The 25,895-nt window shown below is 45.9% G+C and overlaps 1 protein-coding gene across 6 annotated transcripts in view; it reads right to left on the minus strand.

The window, feature by feature from the left end:
• Window positions 1–1,351: 1,351 nt before the first annotated feature.
• LOC115171068 (voltage-dependent L-type calcium channel subunit beta-1) overlaps window positions 1,352–25,895 on the minus strand; it is a 37,379-nt gene continuing 12,835 nt past the window's right edge. For 2 of the 6 annotated variants that reach the window (XM_029727553.1, XM_029727556.1), the window contains 13 exons: window positions 15,624–15,743; window positions 15,137–15,259; window positions 14,703–14,839; window positions 14,137–14,204; window positions 11,160–11,320; window positions 8,264–8,344; window positions 8,102–8,160; window positions 7,846–7,955; window positions 7,089–7,097; window positions 4,771–4,922; window positions 4,539–4,634; window positions 4,146–4,331; window positions 1,353–1,990 (listed from right to left, as the gene is read on the minus strand). In XM_029727553.1, the coding sequence (XP_029583413.1) occupies window positions 1,427–1,990; window positions 4,146–4,331; window positions 4,539–4,634; window positions 4,771–4,922; window positions 7,089–7,097; window positions 7,846–7,955; window positions 8,102–8,160; window positions 8,264–8,344; window positions 11,160–11,320; window positions 14,137–14,204; window positions 14,703–14,839; window positions 15,137–15,259; window positions 15,624–15,743 (1,866 nt within the window). In that variant the 3' untranslated portion in view covers window positions 1,353–1,426. Of the gene's footprint in view, window positions 1,991–4,145; window positions 4,332–4,538; window positions 4,635–4,770; window positions 4,923–7,088; window positions 7,098–7,845; window positions 7,956–8,101; window positions 8,161–8,263; window positions 8,345–10,548; window positions 10,578–11,159; window positions 11,321–14,136; window positions 14,205–14,702; window positions 14,840–15,136; window positions 15,260–15,623; window positions 15,744–21,802; window positions 21,943–25,895 lie in introns of those variants that run through there. The other 4 variants (XM_029727557.1, XM_029727555.1, XM_029727558.1 and 1 more) reach the window with 4 other exon arrangements.

The following is a 25,895-nucleotide window of genomic DNA, read 5'->3' on the forward strand; positions in this document are numbered from 1 at the left end:
CTTTACACTCCTCTCACTAGCGCTAAAGAACTGAGGACCTTATAAAATGCAAATGTCCACAGAAAAAAACACCACTAAAGTCAGTCAGAAATCAAGAAGAGAAGTGCATGGCATCATTCAGACAAGCTAGCTGTTTGGTTGAACGTTTGGGGTGATTTACCACGCAAAACAACTCTTACATAACTGTTAGTGTGCCCTGTAACACGTAGACAACACAAAGCTGGTGCAGAGAAAGCAAGATGGTGGTGGGCATCGTGCTGGAGGCTGGAGCGACAGGGTGGGCTACAGTGCAGGGTAGTAGCCAAGAAGACACATACAGTAAAGACACACATATGAAAACAGTGAGTGTGACAAGAGATAAGACATCCCACCATGACAATGGTGGACGTGGCTTGGCGAAACATTCCGGCACTTGTGATTGGAGTTCTTGAAGTAAAGTCTGAGGGTGTGAGAGACTATTAGGTAGGACATTTCATTCACACGACTACTACTGTAGTGCTGCTTATGAACAGTACCACATTAAAAAAGACGATGTATACTACAGGAGCAAAGCTATCACCCACAGACAGACAGTATCCCTAAAATAGCAGGAAACAGATGGGGACAACCAGACCAGACAAAAACAGTTATATTTAAATGCTATGGCTGAAGCCGGTTAGGGAAGAGGAAGTAGTATCTTTGGGGTGTTTCCTTTTATTCTTAACATTAAGGTAAGCGTCAAACGAATAAACCAATTATCTCAATAAACTATTCTGAAGACTTTATGGCAACTTTTCCACCAGATAGCTTTTAAGGTCTGGGTGATGAGGAATCGGAGGAGAGTGACTCAAAAGCTTAGGATCCATCCTGAAAGTGTCTGAATCCTGAAGCTGAGCCTGAAGCTGTGGGGATAGAGACCCTGATGCTCTGTACTGTACATGGGACATACAACCCTGTTTAAGACGGCAGAGGACAGACATGACAGACTACAGCTCTATCAGCCTTCACATTCTACACTACAGAGATTAAGCCATACAGATCACACAATGATGAATTCACAATCATAATGGTAACTGTCCTCGTGCTGTCAGTTCAGTAGGATTCCATGGTATTCATGCAGTAGTACTAACAAAATAAACTAAAAAGAGACCAACCAAACTGCTTTTCTTCTCAAAACATAAATAAATTTAGCTAAAATAACTGGATGAGGTGGATGGCATCTGGCAGTTGTTTTTTTCTTTACAGCGTACTCAACAATGAGAAAAGTACCTCTTTAATAGGGTTGTAAACAGATTAATTCATGAGCCTCTGATTGGCATGGCCCCCAAACCCACCCTCCTCTCCCTGCTAACCCCCTAGCCCTAACCATGAACTTCCTCCCTCCCTCCCTCCCCTTCCTCCCCCAGTCTGTCCGTCAGCCTCAGAGCCCATACGTTGTGATGTGTGTTCAGCGGATGTACACGTCCCTCCCCCAGTCCTCCTGATTCTTGTTGCGGCCCATGTTGGCGCCGGTGTCCCCGGGTTCCTGGCAGTACCTCTCCCTTAGCTTGGCCCGGCCATGTTGCCCAGGCTGGGTGTGGGAGGGCATGGGAGGGTGGTTGAGGTTCTCCTGGTCCGGCTCGGCCCCCTCGTCTTCCCAGGAGGCCTGGCGGCCGTGGTGCTGGGCCAGGTGGAGGCGGCTGCCCCCGCCCCCTACCCCGCGGTACATCTCAGACTCCTCGTAGGGGTCGGTCTCAATGTCCATGCAAGAGTCCCCTGCTTCAGTGTAGGCCGAGTCCCGACTGCCCTGAGTCTCCGAGTCGAAGGTGTCCTGCCGGGACAGGCCCCTCCCACCCCCTGCCCGTAGCTGGCCCCGTGAGGAGTGCAGGTAGGTCTGCTGCTTCTGCTGCTGGTGCTGCTGTGGTTGCTGCTTCCCTCCCTGGTCACTCTGGTAGTCATGGAGACTGCCGCTACCACCGCACTCCGACAGAGGCCCTTCCCGCTTCTGTTCTCCGTGCACCAGGTACGGCCCCTGCAGCGAGCCCCGCCCACACCACACGCCATGCAGAGACACAGTGAGACAGACAGAACAAGGCCCAGGCAGTGGGTTAGTCAACAGGGTTAGGACAGGTTAGGGTGCAGTTAGATAAAACAGGATATCAGTAACGCCAGTCAGTCAGTTCACAATGCAACACAAAGAGGTTGACAGTATAACAATTAATATATTTATGCAGTACTTAAAATACACCGTGTAAATAATTACTTGGTCAAAGTGACATTCTTTTCTGTATTTAATACATGCACGCAGACTCTTTTCCATAGACTACAGAAATGTGTTCATTCATCATCTGTAAGAGAAACAACCATGCAGTCATTAGGCAAGCAAAACACCATGTTCAGCACCTGGCTGCAAAACCAACAGTGCCCTCTGCTGGCGGATTTTTCACAGCAGCTCAAATGATGTTTCAACTAATTGTGATATCTCTTCATTCACAAGCATGTTCCTCATCCTAAGTAGCAAGTATCACATTCTGTTTAACTCAGCACAATGAACAAGACATTTTAGAGTTGGGTCAAGCTAATCCTTGCTAATGACTTTGAATAGGCAGAGCTTAGTCACACCCATTGACAGTAAAATAATAACTGAACAAAATGTCCTCCATCTGAACGAATTGTAATGAATCTATACAGCCGCCATTGTCTTTTGTCAGATTGTGTTACTCCTACGCGACGCTCGGCCCTCAACCGAGACAGATCAGTGCAGGCGGAATCGACGCGCTATCTGACGTAAGACAATGTACAGCCAGCCGCACCATACCAAATACGACCTATTGAAATCAGAGAAAGCACTGTTCATAATAGTGCATTTATGTCTAAATGAACACGATTAAATCAATTCTGTGGGTATAACTCATTGACATATGGAAGCAGTTTGGACACTTTCACAAGGTCTTGGACTATGACCGTCAAGAGTCATGCTGTATGTATTTGGCTGAAGCCAGTGGCTGATTGGAGATGAGACCCAGGTTATCATTTTTCTGCTGGATAGAGTTTCCTGTGTGAATTAATGAAATAGGACATTCCTATTAGTCAGGGCCCACATCACTTTACACACACATGCGCACACGCATATGCACGCTCTCACACACACACACAGCCCATCCCTGCCACGCCACGCAAATCAGAAAACTAGAAACGATGCCACAAAAACAAGGCACACATTGGCCAAGCAGCCGAGATGATTCGCTCCTTTTCAGGGACGGTGCCATGGCAACACGGAGAAGGGAAGTAAACTGGACACCGTTTCCCAGACGATAAAGGAGTGCTGAAGAAAGGAGGCCAGGCAGGAAGCCCTGAGGTTGGGTAAGGGGCACACAACTCCATTTTCTCAACCAATTACAGTAAACAGGGAATAGGCAACAGACCAGAGACAGAGGTACTGTACCTCTCTAACTGATGGAAGGATGATGGAGGATTTTCATTTCATCCAATAACTGCCACCGTCAATTCATTTCACAACTCCAATGTGATTGTGTGTGTGTGTTATTCTCACTGAAAACCCTCCCCAGTGCTGGTTTGGTCTGGATCCAGTGTCCTGCCCATATAAACTCTCCTTTGCTAATTTTGCTGTGTGTGTTGCTCTAACATACTGTGTCATTTGCAGAGAGGTTTTCTCGAAGAGGACGAAGCTCTCTGTTTGTGTGTGGGTGTTTTCTAATGCAGAAGGCTTTCACAGTAATGTGTGGGGCCTATACTGTTCCGAGTACTCTGATGGGTGTGTGTGTGTGTGTGAATATGAATGTCTGTGTAAGTGTGTGTATGTGCTATTGAGTTGAATCCAATGTGATGGACCCAGTATACACTCTCCAGTAAACAGCCCCCTCCATCTCTCCATGCATGTGGTGTTTCTCTAGACAGTATTATGAATGAGGATGTGGTCTAAATAATGTGATTAGGCTCCTTCTTTCAGGTCAAGGAGAGGAATGGAGAGATGGAGGATGGGAGGAGATATATCTGGAGAGCAGGCAGCCGGGTTTGGATTAGGAAGGGGGTGTCGCTCCCCCTGAGCCGTCCCCCACAGCTGGCCTTTAGAGGGCGTGCTCGGCCACGTTCCCATGCTCGGCCCCGGGGCCATCCAGGCCGGGCCAGAACTCCAGGTTGCGGCGCAGGGAGGTTAGCACCTGTACCTGCAGGTTGGAGACGGGCTCTGGGGAGGCGGCCAGGGCGGCCGTGGCCATGGTGCGGTTGAGGAGGGGGTTGGGGGGGTTACTGCTGGGGGGGTGCGTGGCCTTCCAGTAGGCCTCCAGGTAGTCAGCCAGATGCTCACAGGCGTCCTCCAGCTGGTTCTCATCCAGGATGATGTCAAACAGCTCCTACATACAACACAGAGGGACATTATGTCAGTGTCTCACCTGTCAACGTCAGAGATTCAGCCAACTACCTAAAAGGGCATTCATTTCAATGTTAAGCCAATGCCATTGTTCAGACTGGTCATTGTGAATTCATTTGTTCAGGGCAAACAGCATGTAAGAACATGTGCCTTTCGGCCACAGAATCCAGGGCCACAGACAGACACTCACAGGGGGGCACTGGGCCAGCTTGTCTGCTGCCACCATCTGCACGTTCAGGTGTTTGGCCTGGGACTTCCCCCGGGATTTAATGAGCCTCTGGAGGACCTGAAGGGAAACAGGCAACAACATACCGCTGACAGAGATGTCACATCTACAGACATTTCAGTCACATACATGCCATTTCAGTAGCACGTGATCGAGGAAGTCAATCGACCACAAAGTCACTCCTCTCAGAGGGTACCTTAGGTGAGGCTATTTTGATGTAGACGATGATAGGAGCCAGGGAGGTCTTAGCCAGCTGAGAGGGGTGGTTGATGGTGTCTGCGTCTAGGGCAACCAGCTGCAGGGTGCGGGCCAGCTCAAAGATACGCTCAATCTCACTCTGCACCTCCGCTATGTGGTAGAGAACAACATGGAAATGCAATAAGTAACAGGGTGTAGTAGGTGCCTGAACACACAGAGTATACAAATTGAATTGGTTGTCAAATCTCAATTCTGTCCACATTTAAATCCCTTCTGGAGTATACAGGAGATCAGTGGGACTATTGCCACTTTGATAACTCATATTTCACACACACACACACACTCACCATTTCAAAATAAACAGGATACATACACGCACATGCAAACGTGGCATGTTAACACTATCATGCATGTCAACATTTTGGCAAGAGGTTCAGTGCATGTGAAACAGAACCCATCGCATTAGGTATTCCATTTACACACCGCTAAATGGAACACTGGGGCATTCTCATTCTGTTGCCACTTTCCAACGAGTAGTAACTGATGTTTTGCACTGGTAAATATGATCTCCAACACAACTTTTTATATCAACTCAAACTCGGGAAGGAAGGAGGCTTGTGAAAATGAGATGCCTGTGGTGGCACTTGGTATACTGTTCTGAACATGTCAATGAATAAAATCATCTGAAAGGGATGAAGTGTAATAGCATTCGCTGTTAGAGCTATCAGGCATTGCAAACGTATCAGTCTGTTTGGATGTTCTCGGCTTTGTACACTCTTATTCTCCTTCAGCAAAACCCTAGAAGAGCCTGTATGGCTTTAACAGCAAAACCCTAGAAGAGCCTGTATGGCTTTAACAGCAAAACCCTAGAAGAGCCTGTATGGCTTTAACAGCAAAACCCTAGAAGAGCCTGTATGGCTTTAACAGCAAAACCCTAGAAGAGCCTGTATGGCTTTAACAGCAAAACCCTAGAAGAGCCTGTATGGCTTTAACAGCAAAACCCTAGAAGAGCCTGTATGGCTTTAACAGCAAAACCCTAGAAGAGCCTGTATGGCTTTAACAGCAAAACCCTAGAAGAGCCTGTATGGCTTTAACAGCAAAACCCTAGAAGAGCCTGTATGGCTTTAACAGCAAAACCCTAGAAGAGCCTGTATGGCTTTAACAGCAAAACCCTAGAAGAGCCTGTATGGCTTTAACAGCAAAACCCTAGAAGAGCCTGTATGGCTTTAACAGCAAAACCCTAGAAGAGCCTGTATGGCTTTAACAGCAAAACCCTAGAAGAGCCTGTATGGCTTTAACAGCAAAACCCTAGAAGAGCCTGTATGGCTTTAACAGCAAAACCCTAGAAGAGCCTGTATGGCTTTAACAGCAAAACCCTAGAAGAGCCTGTATGGCTTTAACAGCTTGGCTGTCCCCATTTATCATACGCTCAGATGTGTGTACATTTTCTGGGGGGGGGGGGGGAGTGTTCCAGCCACAATTACATTATCTCTCTGTGGACCTTCTGGTAGCAACCCCAGCCACAATGACATAAACAGGGGACAGGTAATCTGCAGAGGGGCTGCGGGCTTCAGACGGTCTCCCTCCGAAGGGCTGAAGTAGAAAGGGAATTAAACTTGCAGGTGGAAGGCAGCGACCAGAAGCTCCGCAGAGAGATAAGAGAAATGAACTTTACCTAAAATAATGAAAACCTAACAAACTGTCCTAGCTTTTATTAACCTCCACATTTCCTCTATTTACACTGCATCTCTGTGAAGAATGTGTTCCCTGGATCAGAGATTGGTAGTAACCAATGATGTACGGTATATAAACACATGAATATATGAACGTCTAATTGTGTTTTGAGTTTCAGTATGCATACAGGCTCCTTGTAGGTAAAGTGTTGTTGCATGTTGCTTTACAGTAGGGTCCCTGATACTGGGTCACAGGGTGGGAGGCAATGGGGGATGGAGGGGGGAGTATCATCTTCCCCTGTACACTCCTCCCTGATCACAGTTGCCCCCCCAGGCCCGCTATCACATTTCCCCTGAACCCCAGACAGACAGACAGCAGGCAGACGCTCAGCTGAGCAGCCTAGAGCCACCAGACCCACTGAGCACTCATTCTGCTGTGTAATTAGTCTACTCTTTCCAAGCCTTAGTTCAAATTGTTATTACTGCAAGCAACAGGATTTCACAAACATGTGTGAGGAACAGACAGGCAGACAGATGCATGAGTTATGAGGGGATGAGGAGAGTGAGAGACAGACAGACAGGGGAGGAGAACAGAGAAAAAAGCTCCTGGTTGTTTTCCTCGTGGGGTTGAGAGCATACGTACCCAGTACGTCTGACAGACGTAGAGCGAGTGGAGGGAAGGTGGAAGAGAGGGACAGGTGGGTGGAGGGTAGGAAAAGACAGGATGGAGAAAGAGAAGAGGCCAGATCAGAGAGGGACAGTGAGTAATAAAAGGCAGAAGGCTGACAACCCTTTTCAGGTTCCTGTGGACAGGCTACACTGCCCCTCTCTGCTCAGCTAGCCTCTCCCCTAGAGGGGCCTTGCTGTTCTGTGCTTAGCCCTACTCACTGATATTGAAGACTGTCTATGCCAAATGGAGTGGCTTGATGACCTAAGTAAAAGCATTTGTGTAATTCAATTCAATTGACTATGAGGCTCCCTACTGTATGTTATCAATAGATGCTAACATCCAATATTCCCTGACCTTTTGTTGACCAGGTAGCTATTACCAACAGGAACAACACTTTGAAATATCTTTCTCCCAATATTCGGAGAAAGGTAAACACCAACCAGTCATTGTCCAAGTACAAACTGGTATTTCATTTAGAGTCGGGCAGGTCATCAGCAGGATCAAACACTTACACAAGCTAAGATTGATATATGACAACACTGATTGTGAAAGGTAACAACACAATAGCCCAACGGATGATAAGAAACATGAACTAACAAAGCTTTTTGAAATGTATCACGTGGGTGTTGGAAAGGCACAGAGCCAGTCCTGGCGCTTATTGTGATCAATGGTTTTCTTATAGGTACAAGAAAAGGTACAACGATGTCTTGCCCTACAGGTCCTGTCTTACCCAGGCTGGAGCGGGTGCTGGAGCGCTCGATGATGGTGTGTTTACTGGGGTTGTTGAGGACCGAGCGCTTGGCAAGGGAGATGTCTGCGGTCACCCGGGTGATGGATATCCTGGAAGAAACACGGTCAACCAATCAGGGCTGAGAACTGGAAACGTCTAAAAGCAGGTTAACTAAATACTAAGTTGAAGACATTTTCAACCTTTACTAAATATGGTAAATATTTCAGTCGTGTTCTCTGGCTGGCCTGAAACTCACCTGCCCTCAAACTTGTGCTTGAGAAAGTCAAAGAGAGCCTTTTGCATCATGTCAGTCACCTGGTGGGAGACGAGGGGAAGAAGAACAACCGAGGCGTGGAATATGACCGGTATAATAGACCATGAAGAAAGTTGGGGAGATTGAGCTACACAGTAGCCTTACCTCGTAGCCCTTCAGTGACGGCCCCACTAGAATGATGGGTCTCATGGAGGGGACCACGTCGTAAGGGGGGACATGCTCCATCTGAGTCAGGCAGGAGAGCACCAAGAGCGGGGTGAGACACTATAACCACTGTGTCTGAACAAAGACACACACACGAACAGAGCTCACGCACACTCTGAGACGCACAATCTACAGCCACTTCGTACGCACACGTACGGAGCTGCACAATCTACCGCCACAGAAACACACACATAAATCAACATTATGTCAACACTCTCCCTCTCTCTGTACAGTGGACTACAGTCTGAATGATATATAAAGCATTTCAGACAGAGCCCATTTATTATCTTGGAGAGGATAAAAGCACCAAGACCAAGCGGAAAATGTTCACAGAGAGCCCTCATTTCCATTTCTCAGTCTGCTCTCTCAGTCATAGCAAATGAAATGAACTATAATTCAACTGGATCAGAATGAGCTATAGAGAGTCGTAAGAGCCATTATTGATATCTAAAAATTCTCAGGAGCTTTCGTCCAGTCAAAGGCTTACGTGACTGTGGTTCCAGTCAAAGATAACTCTCTCTCTCCTACTCTCTCTTAGTATGTATCTGTGTGGTAGACCCCTCTTGCTGTATAGAAAGAAGCCAGATAGACACCAAGCCAAATGGGTTATTAGGCCCAGAGAAAATGGACAACAAGCACACACTAAACCTACAAAAAGAGACCTAATTTTTAACCAACATACAGAGAATGCATTTCAGACACTTACTTCAAACACTCAAATCACATTGAAAATGAACATGCACTCTTACGCAAAACACCCACACACAGTCAATCAATATTCTAACAAGTAAAACAAATGGATACATTAACATTCCATTAATATGAATCATGAGGAGCATGATTCATCTGCCCAACACCGCATCTATAAGCATCTGTTCTGTTATAGAAAGCGTCCTGTTTTGGAATGACAGGTGAGAAGAGAACAGGTCCCATGGTCTATCCACTAACAGATAGGCAGGCATTAGGAGAATACAGATGTAGGATCTTCATTTGACCTATATTGTCATAGCAAAATAATCCTGCAGCAACAGGTTTTGAAGGTTTCGTCCATAACGTTGGTTGATCCATGGTTAGGCTATTAGCTGGCCAAAAGTAGTGTACATGAAAAGTGCAATACTGTTAATATAACGGTGTGTTAGTGTGGGTTTTCAGTAAATGTATGTAAATCACGCTGGAGGAAATGCAAATGAGCTTCAAGATTCTCAGCAACAAAAAGGGATCAAATTAAGATCCTACACCTGTAGGGTGCTAGTGTGTATTCGGTGTCAGCGCTCTGTATTCTCAGCACGCCTTCTCCTCTGTATTCCATGCAGCACTTTAGTGCACTGAGAGCAGTAGCGTAGAGGCTTGAAGAGCTCTCCTCCACTAAGTTACATTACGTTACATAAAGCCACACCTCCACAACCAGGCAGCGGACTCAGTTCACCTCATTACGATTCACTACATCTAAAAATACACTTAAGAACTTTTCCAAATGGTGCTCATCTCTAGAGGGGCAGTGCTGAGAGAAGTGTACTGTGTATCACCATTAATCTCTCTCTTTCTGAATAACATGAACTTTCACGTAATGTATAGAAAGTGTTTTTTTGCTATTGGAGGACAAAGCGTGCCTCTGTTTCCACAGTCTCCTGTATCTATGGGATCAAAGCTGTGTTGACAGCTCTGAGATAGGGAGGAATAGCGAGGCGGGCTGATGATAGGCTACTGGCTGTCACTCAAAGCAGCCGTCCAGAATGGGAATGAAAACAAATCAGGGAGCATTAACGTTCACCAGAACAGTGTGTGACAGGGGCCGTGACACGCCTGCACACTGACAGCCCGTGTTTACCCAATCAGCTCTGACTGCATACTGACAGCCCGTGTTTACCCAATCAGCTCTGACGACAGAGACAAATGGAAGCCCTGCTTGCATTTAGGGGGTGGAACTAACATTTCCCTTACTACAGTTCCTCCCTATAATTTCTAATTTTCCATAATTTCTTAATTGATCATCTTGGAACACAATATCCCTGGGGACAACTGCAACACGGAAATCTTCTTCTTGGGGAATAAGTGAAAAACTTGACAAAAATGAGGAAATGTTCAAATCCAGTCACCTCCCACTCTCTCTAGCATAAGCTGACATGAGAGCAGACTGAGGAACATGGAGAGACAACAGAGAGGAAGAGGAGGAGGATGAGACAGAACAGAAGGTAAAGGTGAATTAAAGGTCAGCACTGACTCACCGACTTCTGTTTCTGTTTAGCTGGACCACCTACAGTATCATTCCGCACACAACCCCCGCGAGAAGACAGAGCAAAAGGGACAAAAGAGACAAAAAGCACAAAAGACAGAGGACGTATTGTTATTGACAGGTGACGATTAGTTGGGAATTGGGAGTGGAGCTGTTCAATAGTACAGTGGAGACCACACCCATTGTAGTCTGATCAATAATGACATTTATTGTTTAGAGTTGCACCGTCGACAAATAGTCATACATTGCTTTTGCATCGGTGAATGTATGAACATGTGCAGGTTCGTCTTTAGCTCAACCCCTCGCCCAGTTAATCAGCGCAGAAACGCACAGGCAAACATAACTCGGCATTACCATGGTGACCAGAGACAGAGGGGCCAATGGGGATTAGGGAGTCAGACAGGCGCTAGCTAGCGGCGGGAACGGTGGGTCAGTTTAGGGCAGTAAGTCAGAGACGAGGGGTGTAGGAGGGGCTTGTGGGGACAGACAAAGGTTATTATAGCCTAGGACTGGGCCATAGCTGCGTGCAGTAGGGGGGGTTTGGTTGAAGGGAGGTGGGGAGGGGACGCAGCCGTAGTGCCTGGGGCCCCTGGAGGGCTTTACCTTCTTAAAGAAGGGCAGGCGGTGGATTTGGCCCTGGGGGGAGGTGACGCTGCCTGCGCTGCCCTTGGGGGAGCGAGGGTCACCCTGGGGCTCAGGGGGCTCCTCAGCATCCAGGTCCAGGGGGTCAAGGTCAAAAGCCATCGTGGACATGTCCACATGAGCTGAGGGGTGGGGCGGGGTAGAGAGAGAGAAAGGACAGGGAATGACAGAAAGAGAGAGAAAGAATATCGAGCAATAGTGAAAGAGGAAGAAAAAGAAAAAAGGAGGAAAGAGAAAAAGGAGGACAAGAAAGGCATGATAAGAAAGACACTCAATAAAAGACAAGGCAATCAAAAGCAGAGAGTAGGACAGACTCCGATCTGAGATCTAGAAATGGGAGAAATGACAGCGTTCTGAACCAGAAATAACAGTGCTGAAATAAAAAGTCAATAGGTGACTAAGAAAATAATAAATGCTTTTGGTCACAACGAAATCAGTGTACGAGCAGGTCAGAAAAACAGCGATCGAAACAGAACAGTGAGTAAGAGAGAGATGTGGAGAGAAAGGAGGTGAAAGAGAGAGCTATTCACTGCTGAAGAAGAAGTGGCGGAGACGAGAGAAAGAGAGAGAAAGAGCAGAGAGAGAGCAGAGAAGAAGAGGTGCTAGGAGGTGGAGGCAGAAAAAGGTGTGTAGCTGCCCTGAGGAGGGTTTTCTGTGTGCTGGGACTGGTTACAGTGGTGAGGGCTCTGTGTTTTGGGTGTGGGTAGGGGTGTTTTAAGCCGGCACAGCCAGGCAGGAAGAGGGGTTTGCTGTGTGCTGGGACTGGTTACGGTGGTGAGGGCTCTGTGTTTTGGATGTGGGTAGGAGTGTTTTAAGCCGGCACAGCCAGGCAGGAAGAGGGGTTTGCTGTGTGCTGGGACTGGTTACGGTGGTGAGGGCTCTGTGTTTTGGATGTGGGTAGGGGTGTTTTAAGCCGGCACAGCCAGGCAGGAAGAGGGGTTTGGTATATCAGTTCAGGTATAACAAATATGGTTGATACAGAGAACCATACTAAATATGTTATGTATTAATGCTACACATCCATTATTATTAGGTAATCCATCAATGGAGAAACAATGCCAGTTACAGTCAATCTACGCGTCTGATCTAGTCCGTCTGTCTTCAATTCAATTATTCAATGAACTCACTCCCAGTCAGTTCTTATCTCATAAAAACATGTACACTACCATTCAAAAGTTTGGGGTCACTTAGAAATGTTCTTGTTTTTGAAAGAAAGCTCATTTGTTGTCCAATAAAATAACATGAAATTGATCAGAAATAAAGTGTAGACAATGTTAATGTTGTAAATGACTATTGTAGCTGGAAATGGCAGATTTTTAATGGAATATCTACATAGGCGTACAGAGGCCCGTTATCAGCAAACATCACTCCTGTGTTCCAATGGCACATTGTGTTAGCTAATCCAAGTTTATCATTTTAAAATGCTAATTGATCATTAGAAAACCCTTTTGCAATTATGTTAGCACAGCTGAAAACTGTTGTACTGATTAAAGAAACCATAAACTGGCCTTCTTTAGACTAGTTGAGTATCTGGAGCGTCAGCATTTGTGGCTTCAATTACAGGCTCAAAATGGCCAGAAACAAATAACTTTATTCTGAAACTCGTCAGTCTATTCTTGTTCTGAGAAATAAAGGCTCTTCCATGCGAGAAATTGCCAAGAAACTGAAGATCTCATACAACACTGTGTACTACTCCCTTCACAGAACAGCACAAATTGGCTCTAACCAGAATAGAAAGAGGAGTGGGAGGCCCCAGTGCACAACTGAGCAAGAGGACAAGTACATTAGAGTTTCTAGTTTGAGAAACAGACGCCTCACAAGTCCTCAACTGGCAGCTTCATTAAATAGTACCCGCAAAACACCAGTCTCAACGTCAACAGTGAAGAGGCGATTCCAGGATGCTGGCCTTCTAGGCAGAGTTGCAAAGAAAAAGCGATATCTCAGACTGGCCAATAAAAAGAAAAGATTAAGATGGGCAAAAGAACACAGACACTGGACAGAGAAACTCTGCCTAGAAGGCCAGCATCCCGACGTCGCCTCTTCACTGTTGACATTGAGACTGGTGTTTTAAACTTGGATAAGCTAACACAACGTGCCATTGGAACACAGGAGTGATGTTTGCTGATAATGGGCCTCTGTACGCCTATGTAGATATTCCATTTTAAAAAAATCTGACGTTTCCAGCTACAATAGTCATTTACAACATTAACAATGTCTACACTGTATTTCTGATCAATTTCATGTTATTTTAGTGGACAAAAATGTGCTTTTCTTTCAAAAACAAGGACATTTCTAAGTGACCCCAAACTTTTGAACAGTACTGTATATATTTCTGTAATTCCACACCATCAATCTTTCCTTCTGTCTCTATGTCTATTTATTTCCCTCCGTCTCAGTGAACCGTACTGTCGATCCAGCAGCATGACTGAACTATACTGTTGCTGCTCAGTGCTAACACATAAGGTATGGGCTGCGTCTCAAATCGGACCCTATTCCCTTTAAAGTGCATTACCTTTGACCAGGGCCAATAAGGCTTTGGTCCAAACTAGTACACTATGTAGGGGATAGGGTGCCCTTTGGGATGCATCCCTGGTCTGGCCAAGCGTAGTGATCAGATTTAATGAGAGGAGCACTATATCCTCAGCTCTATTTCAGGCTGGTCCTGTTAGCCATACTAATGACCTGCTAGGACCCCTCTCCTTCTCTCTGTCTATCTCACTCCAGTATCAGCAGCACCCCCACTGTGACGCTCCACTCCACACTGCAGATATCCGTTTCATCATGGATCACCAACTATCCAATTAAAATCTACACGGAATATTAGCGACAGGCCGCGACAGAGGGCTATATCTATCGTCACACACACAGTGCTGTAGTGTGTGTGTCTCTTCTAGCCAGCCGAGAGGTGAAGATGGACCCCCCCCACCCCTGACCTTACCTGTGCCAGGTGGGGTGGGCCTGCGTGTTCCCGTGGCAACGTCCAGGCTGGAGCTGCCACCAGATTTACTGTAAGAGGGAGGAGGACAGAACAATGAGTGGATGGTTACCGGGAGGTAAAAAGTGAGGTGGACTGAAAAAAAATTGTAATTGAAAATAAATGTAACTTTTCCCATTTTTAATTGTGAAGTAGTGACTGTTTTGAAGTGGTGATTGGGTGATCATTGTACTGTATTATGTTGCATGCATTGTGGAAGCTAATTGGATAACAAGGTTGGCTCAATTCGAAATTGAAGGCAGTCAATTTAGAAAGTAAACTAAAATGACAATTCAATAATCGAAAAAAGGGCATTTATTTTCAATGACTTCTCAATAAACTGAAAAGTAGACGCTACTTATTTCAAATTCAAATCACTTTCTGAATTAACTGCCTTCAATTCGAATTGAGCCCAACCCTGTTGGATAACAGCTCTGATATGACGGAGCCGATAGGTAAGTGATCTGTGTTGCCGTAAAGTGACTGGGTGATGGGTGCCAGGGGACATGGGTGTGGGCAGCAGCCAGTACCTGGAGCTGAGGCGGTTCTGTCTCATCTTCTGCTCCTGCAGTAGCCGGGTGTTCTCCAGTTTGACTGGGCTGGGTATGAACCCCACCTCACAGCCCTCCTTCACCAGACGCCCAATCCACCAGTCATTATTGTACTTCTGCACAGAGCACACAGACAGACAGACACCTCAATACCACCCAATATTACACACACCAGCCTTCTCCTCCCTCGCTCAGAGCCCCTGCTGTTGTTGCCAAGGCAACAACCGCCGCCATCTTAGCTTGCTTGTCGACACATCAATCAGACATATATATAGAACCGGATGTTCATATTATAACTGAACAATATCCCGCCGTCTTCGTAAAGCTCCAGGGTCTGGGGACTAAATCATCTTCAGAAACAATCTAACAATAAGAAATGAGAAGGCCCAGTGATGTTTACGCAGCTCTGGTACCTCTTTGATGTGTAGGAAGTCTTTGGCTTCAAAGGAGATGGCCATGCCCTGCACTGGGACGTCGTCGTTGGGCCCAGAGTTGTAGCCCACATTCGTCCGCACAGCGAAGGCTACTGGTTTGGTCTGGGGAGGTGGGAGCAAAAGAAAAAGGCAGAACAAAGAATGAGAATAGAGGATAAGTATGATGAATGAAATGAGGGCGACAGAGCGGACAAGACAGGATGAGATACTACTCAACTTGTCATGTCGCTCAGTGTCTATTATGTCACAAAGACTGTTAGTGAATGTTAATTGAATAGAAATACATGTTATAATATGTGTTAACCGTGTACCTAAAACATTGAGGGGACACTGTTAGCAAGAATAGTCAGGTGTATAGTTAGGGTCAGGGTGAATGTTTAAAGACTGTGCTGTTCTGTATGGCTGTATGGGGGTACTGTATAACAGAGGGACAGGGTCACAGGAAAGGGCCATGGTGACCTCTGACCTTGGCTTTCTCGAGGGTGGCGAGGGCCTGTAGGTCTGCCTCCTTCCGCAGCGCCTCTGGGTCCTCCTCCAGGGACACATCTGAGTCCGACGGCCGGCTGGTGTAGGAGTCGGCAGAGCCCTGCAACACACACACACACACACACACACACACACACACACACACACACACACACACACACACACACACACACACACACACACACACACACACACACACACACACACACAGTAAGGAAGTGAGAGAGTGAGTGAGTGTGTGTTTATGTGCATGAGAGAGAAAGAGGGCAGAGAGAGAAGGAAAGAAGGAGAATGTGGGAGATAGTGGCATGGTCATTTCTTCTAGTGTGCTGTATGTTTGTACGAGCGTGCGTGTGCGTGTGCGTGTGCGTGTGTGTGCGTGTGTACACAAGTGTATTCTATGGCATTACCACACAGCCTTGAATAAAACCCCTGTGCCAGTAAGGACAATAAAGGCAGCAACAGTACTACTGGAACCACACACACACACACACACACACACACAAACAACACACACACCTCCCCATAACAAGCACCAACAGACAGACATGGGGAGAGAAATGAGTGGACTGTAGAGGTGTGTGTGGAATTAGGGATGAAACGGTTACCGGTTTCACGACAAACCACGGTAAAATTCCAGACGATTAGTATTACCACTTCAAATTTGAATGATCATTAAAACCGTGTTTGATTACCACGGTTTGAAAAACTCAAGGTAAATACTGTCCAGCATCAACCAAAGTTAGCAACCGTCTGACGCAGGCGCAGCGTGCAGCGTAGGTTTTGTTTTGTGTGAAAACATGGGGGAAGGCAGTGACAGCGCTCGAGAGATTTTTCAGCCTTCTAAGAGGACCTAATCTGAAGTGTGGTTGTATTTTGGGTTTTACAAGAGTGCTGAGGGAAACTTAAATCAAAGATGGTCACCCTGTTTGAAGAATATGCAACAACAACAACAAAAAAACACTATAAATCTCGAGTCATCTTCGTGACCACCACCCACTACTTTATAGCGAATGCAAGGTAAATGAACTTTTAGCTCAATGCATGATGTGGGGACTTCGGAATGGGGGAAAATGTCATGGTTTGTCTGTCTAACTTGCTAATAGCTTGTCAATAATGTCAACTGAAGCTTTCAGTGTTACCTACTATTGTAAAAACACTACACGTTGTTCTGCTGCATGCGTTGTGTGTCTGCAGACTATTCGCCCGTTGCACACGATAACACGTTATGTAAACTCAGCAAAAAAACAAATGTTCCTTTTTCAGGACCCTATCTTTCAATATAATTCGTAAAAATCCAAATAACTTCACAGATCTTCATTGTAAAGGGTTTAAACACTGTTTCCCATGCTTGTTCAATGAACCATAAACAATTAATGAACATGCACCTGTGGAACGGTTGTTAAGACATTAGCAGCTTACAGATGGTAGGCAATTAAGGTCACAGTTATGAAAACTTAGGACACTAAAGAGGCCTTTCTACTGACTCTGACAAACACCAAAAGAAAGATGCCCAGGGTCCCTGCTCACCTGCATGAATGTGCCTTAGGCATGGTGCAAGGAGGCATGAGGACTGCAGATGTGGCCAGGGCAATAAATTGCAATGTCCGTACTGTAAGATGTCTAAGACAGCGCTACATGGAGACAGGACGGACAGCTCATCATCCTCGCAGTGGCAGACCACATGTAACAACACCTGCACAGGATCGGTATATCTGAACATCCAACCTGCGGGACAGATACATGATGGCAACAACAACTGCCAGAGTTACACCAGGAACACACAATCCCTCCATCAGTGCTCAGACTGTCCGCAATAGGCTGAGAGAGGCTGGACTGAGGGCTTGTAGGCAGGTCCTCACCAGACATCACCGGCAACAACGTCGCCTATGGGCACAAACCCACCGTCGCTGGACCAGACAGGACTGGAAAAAAGTGCTCTTCACTGACGAGTCAAGGTTTTGTCTCACCAGGGGTGATGGTTGGATTGACGTTTATCGTCAAAGGAATGAGCATTACACCGAGGTCTGTACTCTGGAGCGGGATCGATTTGGAGGTGGAGGGTCCGTCATGGTCTGGGGAGGTGTGTCACAGCATCATTGGACTGAGCTTGTTGTCATTGCAGGCAATCTCAACGCTGTGCGTTACTGGGAAGACATCCTCCTCCCTCATGTGGTACCCTTCCTGCAGGCTCATCCTGACATGACCCTCCAGCATGACAATGCTACCAGCCATATTGCTCGTTCTGTGCGTGATTTCCTGCAAGACAGGAATGTCAGTCTTCTGCCATGGCCAGCGAAGAGCCCGGATCTCAATCCCATTGAGCACGTCTGGGACCTGTTGGATCGGAGGGTGAGGGCTAGGGCCATTTCCCCCAGAAATGTCCAAGAACTTGCAGGTGCCTTGGTGGAAGAGTGGGGTAACATCTCACAGCAAGAACTGTCAACTCTGGCGCAGTCCATGAGGAGGAGATGCACTGCAGTACTTAATGCAGCTGTTGGCCACACCAGATACTGACTGTTACTTTTGATTTTGACCCCCCCTTTGTTCAGGGACACATTATTCAATTTCTGTTAGTCACATGTTTGTGGAACTTGTTCAGTTTATGTCTCAGTTGTTGAATCTTGTTATGTTCATACAAATATTTACACATGTTAAGTTTGCTGAAAATAAACGCAGTTGACAGTGAGAGGACGTTTCTTTTTTTTCTGAGTTTAGTTTAGTCACCCAATCAACATTTTCTGTTCATTTAAAAATCCGGCAGACGTCGACTTGGTTGTAAAAGTGTTCCAACAGCAGAAACACTATAGACTCCTATACAAGACTCCTGTATGTATGTCAATTGTTGGGCTCATTGTAATTACTATAACTGTCTTCTTAAGATGAATTTATATTTATGTCAATAGTGCATGGGGTCATTGCATACACTCAAATGCAACACAGAAGATTGACTGTGTGTGTAAGTGAATAATTATAATTCTAATAATTATAACGTAACACCAATAATAATAATAAATACATTTGCTATTCCCTTGTTTACAGGCGTGCAGCAGGCAAACCCAGTGATGCTACTGGTCCCTCATCTACAGTTGTGACACAGACACTCGAACAAGCATTTAAAAGGCAGGCTGCTTATGCACCCACATCAAAACATGCTCAAGACCTCACTGCAGGCCTTTCATATTACATTGCAAAGGACATGATGCCATTTCAAATTGTTGAGAGGCCTGTCTTTCTGAGGCTGATGGAGGTTGCCGTGCCTCACTACAAAGTGAGTGCTGCTAATTTTATTTGTTGTTTGTTTATTTGATTAGCTTACTTAAGGTTGTGTTCATTTAAACCTGCACTAGGGAAACGTTTACCTCTCATGGCCACATGGTGCCATCTTTAATGTTAATGTTATTACTTTCATGTTTATGCACACAAAAAGTGCATAGTGCTGCTAATTTCATTTGTTGTTTGTTGGTTTTTCAATATAAAACTTGGTGAAATGATTTCAGTGTATCAGTACTTTTCGAACATTTCCAGCACATTTGAACAATACCGCGATCATACTGATAACTGTGATCATTTTGGTCACAATAATCGTGATATGAAAATGTCATAGCGTTTCATCTCTATGTGGAATAACACAATCAAGGCCTTGTGCCCAACGTGATAATCCGTTTTTTCCTCCCCTGGGATCTCTCTCTCTCCCTCTGCTTTATCTCTCCTTCACTCTGTCCCTCTGTCTCTTCTTTCAACATGTTATTTTCCACTGCCTGTCTTTTCCCATCTCCCTATGCTTTGCTCCATCTCTGTTCAGACCATAATATGTACTGTAGTGTGTTCTGTCCATCTCTGTTTAGACCATAATGTACTGTAGTGTGTTCTGTCCATCTCTGTTTAGACCATAATATGTACTGTAGTGTGTTCTGTCCATCTCTGTTTAGACCATAATATGTACTGTAGTGTGTTCTGTCCATCTCCGTTCAGACCATAATATGTACTGCAGTGTGTTCTGTCCATCTCTGTTCAGACCATAATATGTACTGTAGTGTGTTCTGTCCATCTCTGTTTAGACCATAATATATACTGTAGTGTGTTCTGTCCATCTCTGTTTAGACCATAATATGTACTGTAGTGTGTTCTGTCCATCTCTGTTCAGACCATAATATGTACTGTATTGTGTTCTGTCCATCTCTGTTTAGACCATAATATATACTGTAGTGTGTTCTGTCCATCTCTGTTCAGACCATAATATGTACTGTAGTGTGTTCTGTCCATCTCTGTTCAGACCATAATATGTACTGTAGTGTGTTCTGTCCATCTCTGTTCAGACCATAATATGTACTGTAGTGTGTTCTGTCCATCTCTGTTCAGACCATAATATGTACTGTAGTGTGTTCTGTCCATCTCTGTTCAGACCATAATATATACTGTAGTGTGTTCTGTCCATCTCTGTTCAGACCATAATATGTACTGTTGTGTGTTCTGTCCATCTCTGTTCAGACCATAATATGTACTGTAGTGTGTTCTGTCGATCTCTGTTTAGACCATAATATGTACTGTTGTGTGTTCTGTCCATCTCTGTTCAGACCATAATATGTACTGTTGTGTGTTCTGTCCATCTCTGTTCAGACCATAATATGTACTGTAGTGCGTTCTGTCCATCTCTGTTCAGACCATAATATGTACTGTTGTGTGTTCTGTACTACTGCCTGGTGCCTACCTCATTTTGAATGGCTCGAGGCAAATATCCCAAACAATCACCTCTAATTGTCATCAGGTCAACCTCTCTGTGACATTTCTTTTGTTTCACCCTTTATTAATAACCTGGAGGCACAAAGGGAACCTGCCTGCCTGGCTGCCTGGCTGCCTGCATTCAAGCCTACTCATCAAATACACACATTACTGTCTGGCACATAACACTTGGCTGGTGTGATATGAGTGTGAAGTGGATGCATCAAAAGACATATGCAAACCTGAATAACATCTGATCAGGCGCTTTGATGTGTTTGAGTGTGGGCGTGTCAGAGAGAGAGGGAGAGCTAGAGAGAGAGATAGAAACGAGAGATAAAAAGGCCTAAGGCCCGGATTTAATATTAGCACTGATAAATTACTCATGAAGTGGCTATGGTTTCGTCCACTTTCACCACCAGTGATGCTTGGTAACCTGAGCCTCTCTGGCTGACCCTAATCCACCCATACCACACAATAAAAACGCTGGCCTGGCCTCCTCTTGGGGGAGGCCAGGCAGAGCGTTCCCTGCCTGGTATACTGTACACTACAGCCGAGCTCTGGGAGTACAGCCTGGCTCACTTGTCAAATGTTTGAGTGCTCTCTTTATGTAACTATCTCACTTGTTCTGTTTTTCCAGGTGTCAGACTCTCTCTCTCGCTTGCTGCATACACCCGTGGGAGGTGCAGACAAGAATGCGGACAGCTGAATGTGCGAGGCAGAATGAGTCATTAGGTGTGGGGTTTTAAAATAGAGGTGAGAATGTGGTGAGAATTGACATCCACCATATGTAATTACCTGAAATAATTCCCCGATGAGAAAGTGGGGAGTTCAAATACGTAGGTATTTGGTAATTAGCACAGAAGTACGTGCCATCACAAAATCAGAAAACTCAGACTCCCTATTGGTCTCTGCCTGTTATAACAGCAACTACAGGTACTGATGCTACGCATAGATCCGTGTGAAAGGCAAGAAGAAATTAAAAGAAGGTTTGAGTCCCAGAACGCCCCAGAAGGTAAACAGGGTCAAGGGTCGGCGGTGAAGTTTCCGCGGCTTCAGCCCCCATCTCTGCTCCAGAGCAATAGAGACCAGACAGGACTGGAAGGGCTAAATGTACACTAGGGCAACCTGCCGCTGACAAACAGAAATACTGTATGCGAGTGAGAGCTAGGTACTTTGATATTTACTGTGTCACTTTATACGGTTTGAATTAATAACAAACAGAACGTCGATTCTAGTGCCGCCACCTGTCGCATCAAAATCGGCGGTGGCTTAGCAATGCCACGCCCGGTAACCAAGGCAATGGTTAGACACTTCCAGGGGAGCCACCCAACCAGCCCTACTTCCTGTTTCATTAACACAAACACACACACCCTTGCCCATCTCCCCGACACAGACATGCAGTGTTTAATAATGGTAATAATAGCCGTTGCCACTTACCGGCTCTGAGTCATCCTCTAACCCATACAGGTGCATCCCAACATGGAGAGCTGAATATTACAGAAAGGTTAATTCAGCTAGATGAGAAATCAAGAGGACTGTGTCTGTCTACGAGAGCGAATAAAGAGGAGAGAATAGCTTACTGCCTCCTCAGAATAACTCTCACAGAACAGCAACTCGCTGACTGCTGCAACAGGTCTGTGATGCAGTGAAAGCAGCAGAGAGGGAGCAAGAGGGATGAGTGTGTCTGCGTGTGTGTGTGTGTGCGTGCGCGTGTGTTTACAGTATGCGTGACTCACTCACTCAACCTGGTCACGCCACATAACAAACCCGCAGAATAGAAAAAGACAGAAAGACGGGTGTGAAATCGATGGAGAGAAAAAGAGAGGGAGACACAATTAGGGACTTAATCAATCCTTTACTAAACAAATAAAGTCTGGAGGGGGAGGGGAGTGTGAGGCAGAGACCAGGGTGACGTACCGATCAACAGGCAGTATGGATACCTCTAATTACTCTTACCCTCCCCCTTAGTCTTTCTCTCCTACTGTCCTCTCTCTCCTCCACCTTTCTCTTTTTCTCCCTCTCCCATCGCCTCTCTACATGCTCCTTTACTGCATACGGTCCTTCCCTCTCTTCCACTCCCTCTCTCTTTGTCAATGGATTCTGTCACTAATTTAGTTGCTTGCTTCACAGCTCCTGTTCAAGATAGCTAAAGACCACCTGATCCCATAGCTGCTCTCCCATTGGCCAGGCCAGAGATCCCAGTAGTGTCATAGTAACCAGCCCAGTTGCTTAGTTCAGAGAGAGAGAGAGAGATAAACATAAGAGTATGAGAGACACCATCAGAATGGCACCGCTCACTTTTGGAAGTGGTGAAGGCAGAAGAAATGGCTAGATTAACATGCTCTCAGAAACACACTCAGCTGGTGACTAATGGCTACAGCTGAGCTTGTATTTGATAAACATCCTGCTTCAAGGCTTTGCCTATAGAACTGGGCCCATAGACTTATATAACAATGACTGGGTCACACCCAAATCAATAAGACAGAATGTTTCAGAATACGCACATCTCTGATAATGTCACTCCATACCCGTATGGAAAAGATCTACCGGAATTTGACAAGATTCGTATATGTTCTCCCTAGAACTTGTCAGAAATACATATGGCACCAAATACATTGACAAGATTCATGGAATATTTGAGTAGCATCTGACTTGTATGGGTGGGTAACATTTAGACATAACAGAAATGTTGCATGTAAGCTAAGCCTTCTAAGGTTTCACAGACATACACATTTCAAAGCACGTGAATACCACTGAGCATTGAGCGAGACGTCATGGCAGACTTTGCTTCTTATTGAAGAAAGAAGCAAAGTCTGCAAGGAGGAGGAGGAAAGGGAAAGGGGATACCTAGTCAGTTGCACAACTGAATGTATTCAACCAATATGAGTCTTCCGCATTTAACCCAACCCCTCTGAATCAGAGGTGTGTGTGTGTGGGGGGGGGGGGGGGGGCCTTAATCGATGTCCACATCATTGGTGCCCGAGGAGGAGTTGTTGTGGGGGTTTACTACCATGTTCAAGGGAAGAATGGCAGATTTTTTCCCCACCTTGCCGGCTCAGGGATTCTAACAAGCAACCTTTCGGTTACTGTCCCAACACTCTAGCCGCTAGGCTACCTGCCACCCCAGAGGAGGGGAGGAGGAGGAAGAGGTAGTTGCGGTGGAGGAGAGAAGGAGGACGAGGATATCGGTAATCACTTCAAAGCTGAGCCATGGCAGAAGGTTTCACAAACTAGATTTTCTTGGCAAATATTCACACATATCTCCTTATCCATTAAAATACATTTTACAGTAAGAAATGCTTTCGTTGAAAACTCAGTAAGGTTACTGTACCCCAAAATCCAAAGGTGCAGCAAACACATAACTTGATCAGATAACAATGGACCAAAGCGGAATAATCAAGCTGCACTGCTGTCAGGTTGGAATTATGTAACTGTATGTCCTCTGGAGTTTGGTCCAGGGGAGCTAGGCAGAGCTTGTAGGCAGGGCTGGGCAGAGCTTGTAGGCAGGGCTGGGCAGAGCTTGTAGGCAGGGCTGGGCAGAGCTAGTAGGCAGGGCTGGGAAGAGCTAGTAGGCAGGGCTGGGAAGAGTTGAGCAGAGCTAGTAAGCAGGGCTGCTGGGCAGAGCTAGTAGGCAGAGCTAGTAGGCAGAGCTAGTAGGCAGAGCTAGTAGGCAGAGCTAGTAGGCAGAGCTAGTAAGCAGGGCTGCTGGGCAGAGCTAGTAAGCAGGGCTGCTGGGCAGAGCTAGTAGGCAGAGCTAGTAGGCAGAGCTAGTAGGCAGAGCTAGTAGGCAGAGCTAGTAAGCAGGGCTGCTGGGCAGAGCTAGTAGGCAGAGCTAGTAGGCAGAGCTAGTAGGCAGAGCTAGTAGGCAGAGCTAGTAGGCAGAGGTAGTAAGCAGGGCTGCTGGGCAGAGCTAGTAGGCAGAGCTAGTAGGCAGAGCTAGTAGGCAGAGCTAGTAGGCAGAGCTAGTAGGCAGAGCTAGTAAGCAGGGCTGCTGGGCAGAGCTAGTAGGCAGAGCTAGTAGGCAGAGCTAGTAGGCAGAGCTAGTAGGCAGAGCTAGTAAGCAGGGCTGCTGGGCAGAGCTAGTAGGCAGAGCTAGTAGGCAGAGCTAGTAGGCAGAGCTAGTAGGCAGAGCTAGTAGGCAGAGCTAGTAAGCAGAGCTGCTGGGCAGAGCTAGTAGGCAGAGCTGCTGGGCAGAGCTAGTAGGCAGAGCTGCTGGGCAGAGCTAGTAGGCAGAGCTGTTGGGCAGAGCTAGTAGGCAGAGCTGCTGGGCAGAGCTAGTAGGCAGAGCTGCTGGGCAGAGCTAGTAGGCAGAGCTAGTCAGATGAAAACACGGAGACATGGAGGTATGAGAGGTTGCAATTTTCACCAAGAAGGCTTGACTGCCTTTCTTCTCCTGCTCTCTTCATCTGCAGAGTTGCATCCACTGGGATGAATTCACACCTGCTTAGCTCCGATATCGAACAAATTGGGGGCGAGAGAGAAAGAGTGAAGAAAAGGAGAGAGAGAAGAGGGAGAGGGAAAAGGAAAGAGTTGGAGTGTGAACGACAAGAGCATTGAATAATGAGGGGTGAAAAGCATTGCCTTGAGGGGAGGAATTATATTAATGAGGTTGCCTCTTCTGATGCAGTGAAGCCCTTACTGTTCCAATACGTGATGGCATGATGGAGGGAGAATGGTACAACACCGTTATGGACTGGAGATGTGTACATTGCATCTACAGGCTACAGCATAAGTTACAGACGCATGATATTTGGCAGATTTTTCCACCTTGCCGGCTCAGGGATTCGAACAAGCAACCTTTCGGTTACTGTCCCAACACTCTAACCGCTAAGTTACAGACGCATGATATGTAACTTTCTCACTCCTAATTAGTCACGATTCATTCAGGATTAACCGTAAATCATGGTAGCATCCACATTAATGTAGAAGTGTTTCGAAACACATTCTATTCTTATTTACAATAAAAGTGACAATACATTTACCATTTGTTTCTATCGGGCACAAAGTAATCTGAAACGCAGCCAAAACAAACAGGAAATGCATCTAACAAATTTGTAGAGTCACAAGCTTGATGTAATCATTTCATGCTAGGAATATGGGACCAAATACTAAACTTGACTGCTTTAATACACATATAAATGAACTTGTTCCAATACTTTTGGTCCCCTAAAATGGGGGGACTATGTACAAAACAATGGAGTAATATCTCAACGGTTCACCCGACGATATTGATGAAAATACCATCAAATTAAAGCTGACAGTCTGCACTTTAACCTCATTGTATCATATCAAATCCAAAGTGCCGGAGAAGAGAGCCAAAACAACACAACATGTGTCACTGTCCCAATACTTTCAGAGCTCACGGTATCCAGTATGTGTGGGTGAATATTATATGCATCTATCTAGTGTCCTCCTTTGTGACTGTCTGAAAACATAGAATACGTGTTGTAAAGTCATATGCTGCGCCTTGATGATGATATAAAGATCTACAGATAAAAACAGACTAAGATTCAAAGTGAGAAGGCGGTGT

This window comes from Salmo trutta, chromosome 32, assembly GCF_901001165.1.
Source record: "Salmo trutta chromosome 32, fSalTru1.1, whole genome shotgun sequence".
Classification (NCBI taxonomy): Eukaryota; Metazoa; Chordata; class Actinopteri; order Salmoniformes; family Salmonidae; genus Salmo; species Salmo trutta.